This window comes from Hibiscus syriacus, unplaced genomic scaffold (genome assembly GCF_006381635.1).
Source record: "Hibiscus syriacus cultivar Baekdansim isolate YM2019G1 unplaced genomic scaffold, ASM638163v2 tig00005246_pilon, whole genome shotgun sequence".
Classification (NCBI taxonomy): Eukaryota; Viridiplantae; Streptophyta; class Magnoliopsida; order Malvales; family Malvaceae; genus Hibiscus; species Hibiscus syriacus.
This window is the reverse complement of record NW_024062048.1, coordinates 1,327-4,237: the sequence shown is the minus strand read 5'-3', so window position 1 is coordinate 4,237 and position 2,911 is coordinate 1,327. Positions and strand designations below refer to the sequence as shown.

At 38.5% G+C, this 2,911-nt stretch overlaps 1 protein-coding gene across 1 annotated transcript; it reads left to right on the top strand.

Moving 5' to 3' along the window:
- The first annotated feature begins 1,519 nt into the window (after nucleotides 1-1,519).
- LOC120198978 lies at nucleotides 1,520-2,328 on the top strand. The gene is made up of 2 exons (XM_039200208.1): nucleotides 1,520-1,761; nucleotides 1,880-2,328. Exons 1-2 carry the CDS (start codon nucleotides 1,537-1,539, stop codon nucleotides 2,312-2,314), a joined length of 660 nt encoding a protein of 219 aa, XP_039056139.1. The 5' UTR covers nucleotides 1,520-1,536; the 3' UTR covers nucleotides 2,315-2,328.
- The last annotated feature ends 583 nt before the right edge of the window (nucleotides 2,329-2,911 follow it).

The window sequence follows — 2,911 nt, the reverse complement described above, 5'->3', positions numbered from 1 at the left end:
TTAAAAAACCATTTGAAATTAACAATGAGAGAGAGAGAGAGAGAGGGGAAGACGAACATAAATGAAGGGAAGAAGAGTTGGGTTGAGAGCATTAAAACAGAAGGGGGAACCGGCGACGATGAAATCGAAAGATGTTGAAGAAAGCGAGGTGGGTTTACAATGGTCATCTCCCTTGAATTATGCATTTAAGGGAATTAAAGATGGGGCAGTTAATGAAGGCAGGTAGACTTCTCTCTCTCTCTCTCTCTCTCTCAATGCTTGCTTTTTAATGGCTTTTGGAACTGGGTTCGAACCCTTTCTTTTTGTTTTTACCAAAGATTAATAATAATCTCCAGTCTTTGAAAGGGTCGATTAGGTTACGAAAACAGCCTTATTTTAGAAAATCTAACAAGGGTTGTGTATTTATGTCACCTGTTGTCTAGTCTCTGTTTAGGGTCCCTTACCAATTTATATTTGGTTGGTGAAAACTTGGATCGCCTTAACCGCCATGCACCAATCCCATCTATACATTCAAAAACTATTTCTCTTTCTTCCCTGCTTCCAAGCGACAAGGTTTTCTTTTCCCCATATCACGGGCGAGTTCAATATATGCATGAATATAGTGACAGAGTTGGATACTGAAAGGCCAATATAAAGTCATTGAAGGATTTTATTGGTTATGTATTTAAGAAATATTGTACGGACGATTGAAAACTAAGAAGGCTCGTCTCTTGCTGGGGTTAAAAGGTGCAAATTTGGGACCTTAAGATTATTGATAGGCATGAAATGACGCTTTTAGCCGATGGGAAATTTTATTTTTTTGGTTTGATATAGCTTGGAGGGGTGTTGAGAGCTTTAAAAGCTAGAGTCCATGGATTGATTAATTGATATGAGAATTTGTTGAAATAGCAAAAGCAGAGTGTTGAAAGCTTTAAAAGTAGTGGTTCTTTGAGTGACTCAATTGTGGAAGTTATAAAGAACCATCGGCATTCAAGGCTAAGTTCCCCCCTTCAACTGTTTACAGACTTGTCATTTAATGTCCACAGCTCCCCCCTTCCACACCTCTCACCGCCTTTCTTAAGTATCCAAAACTAAATTGTATTGTCAAGTATGGCTTCAAAAGTTAGGAACCCCACACCCTTCCTCGTAAGCAAACTAGCAAAGTTAAGCTTAGGTTTTCCGGGAGTTAAATAACGACTGCAACACATTTACGGTCATGATTTAGTTTTGAATCGGCAGGGGTTATAAGAGGCATCAAGATCAGGTGAAATTTATATATAATTGACCAAAGATAGAGATTGGTTAGAACTTCACATCTAAGCTTTGAGTAGCAGCTGGTTAGGTTAATTGAGGCCAACTTGGATTGCACGTCATGCATAAGTAGCCCTTCCTTTTCGTTAATTTTCTTCCATCAATAACTTTGCCCTTACACACCAAATTTCAGCCTATATAACCACTTAAACCATTTCACCCATCTGATCACCCTCTCTCTCTGAAAAGACACAAAACTGAGATAGATTGTGTATAGCTAGCTTTCGAGTTGTTCTTAATTTCTATATGATTTCCTTTCAATCCCCCCTCTCGCCTCCAGACATGATCAGAAATATTATCCCGGAGTTTGAGAATTCATCAAAGAAGAGAAAGTTGGCAGATTCACAAGATGATCATGAAGAAACTTCAGACAAGCGATTAAAACCTGAAAGCGTGAAATCGATGTTCAATATGGAGCTACAGCTAGAGACTCCTTTACCTTTGGAGTGGCAAAGATGTCTTGATATTCAGGTATATACATACATACATAATGGTATATGTATAATTAGATGATATGCTTCAGCAGTAGTATACTGTTACATAAACAACCCCTATAACCTTATAGTGCTTTGCTTTCTTTTGTGTTTAGTCAGGGCAGATACACTTTTATAATACGAAGACCCATACGAGAACTTGTAAGGATCCAAGGAGAAGCCTTGAACCCCCAAGTCCTGGTCACATGAGCTTAGACCTTGAGTTAAACCTACCGTGCGATTCATTAGTAAGGAAAGTTAATACAACTGATCACAGATTATTCAACAAGCAAAGCTCTGTCAGCCCCACGAGGGCCAGTTCCATCGAAAAGAAGACCAACTCATCAGGCGGACTAACTCGCAACCTTTCATGGTTGGCGATGGACGACGATCAGCAAGAGCAAGAGATGGTAGCAACAGTATGCATGCGGTGCCACATGTTGGTGATGCTTTGTAAGTCATCACCTGCATGCCCTAACTGCAAATTCATGCACCCACCAGACCAAGGCCCTCCAAAGCTATTCAAGCGAAGGCTTAGCCTCCTGTGCTAGTAAGGTCAATCAAGTTCTTTTATGTTTGGGATAACAAATCCACTCCAACGTGTGTTAATTAAATCTGTATCTCTTAATTCGTATTGAAAAGCTTAATAGTCTTTCTAGATTATATGTATAAATATAATTTATATATCAGCTTGTTATCCCCGATGAAAATTGTCTTCTGAGAGAGAGAATTAAGTCTAGTACTGACTTGTATGATTGAATGTATATACATATATGGTGATGCTTTATATTCTAATATTGTTTAAGCAAAAGGCTATTATAGTGGGTAAGAAAATGGTAGTTCAATAGCTATCCCTCAAATACGGCCTCAAAACTCAGTGTCAAGCGTCTTCAATGTTTACACAGGAGAAACCTAAAAGGGTTTATGGGAGATTAATCAGAAGCTATAGTGCAACTAACATAACCTAAGACTGTTGAGCAGCATTAATTGGTTTCATTGTGGGTGAGAAGTTGTAGTGGGTGTAGAATTGAATTCAAGTGCGAGATCTGGCTAAACAATGTTCAACTCTATTTTCCTTTTTTTTCCTGTAATATCTTGAGAAATTTGCAGTTACATATGAAACCCTTACATTATTTCCCACAAATACC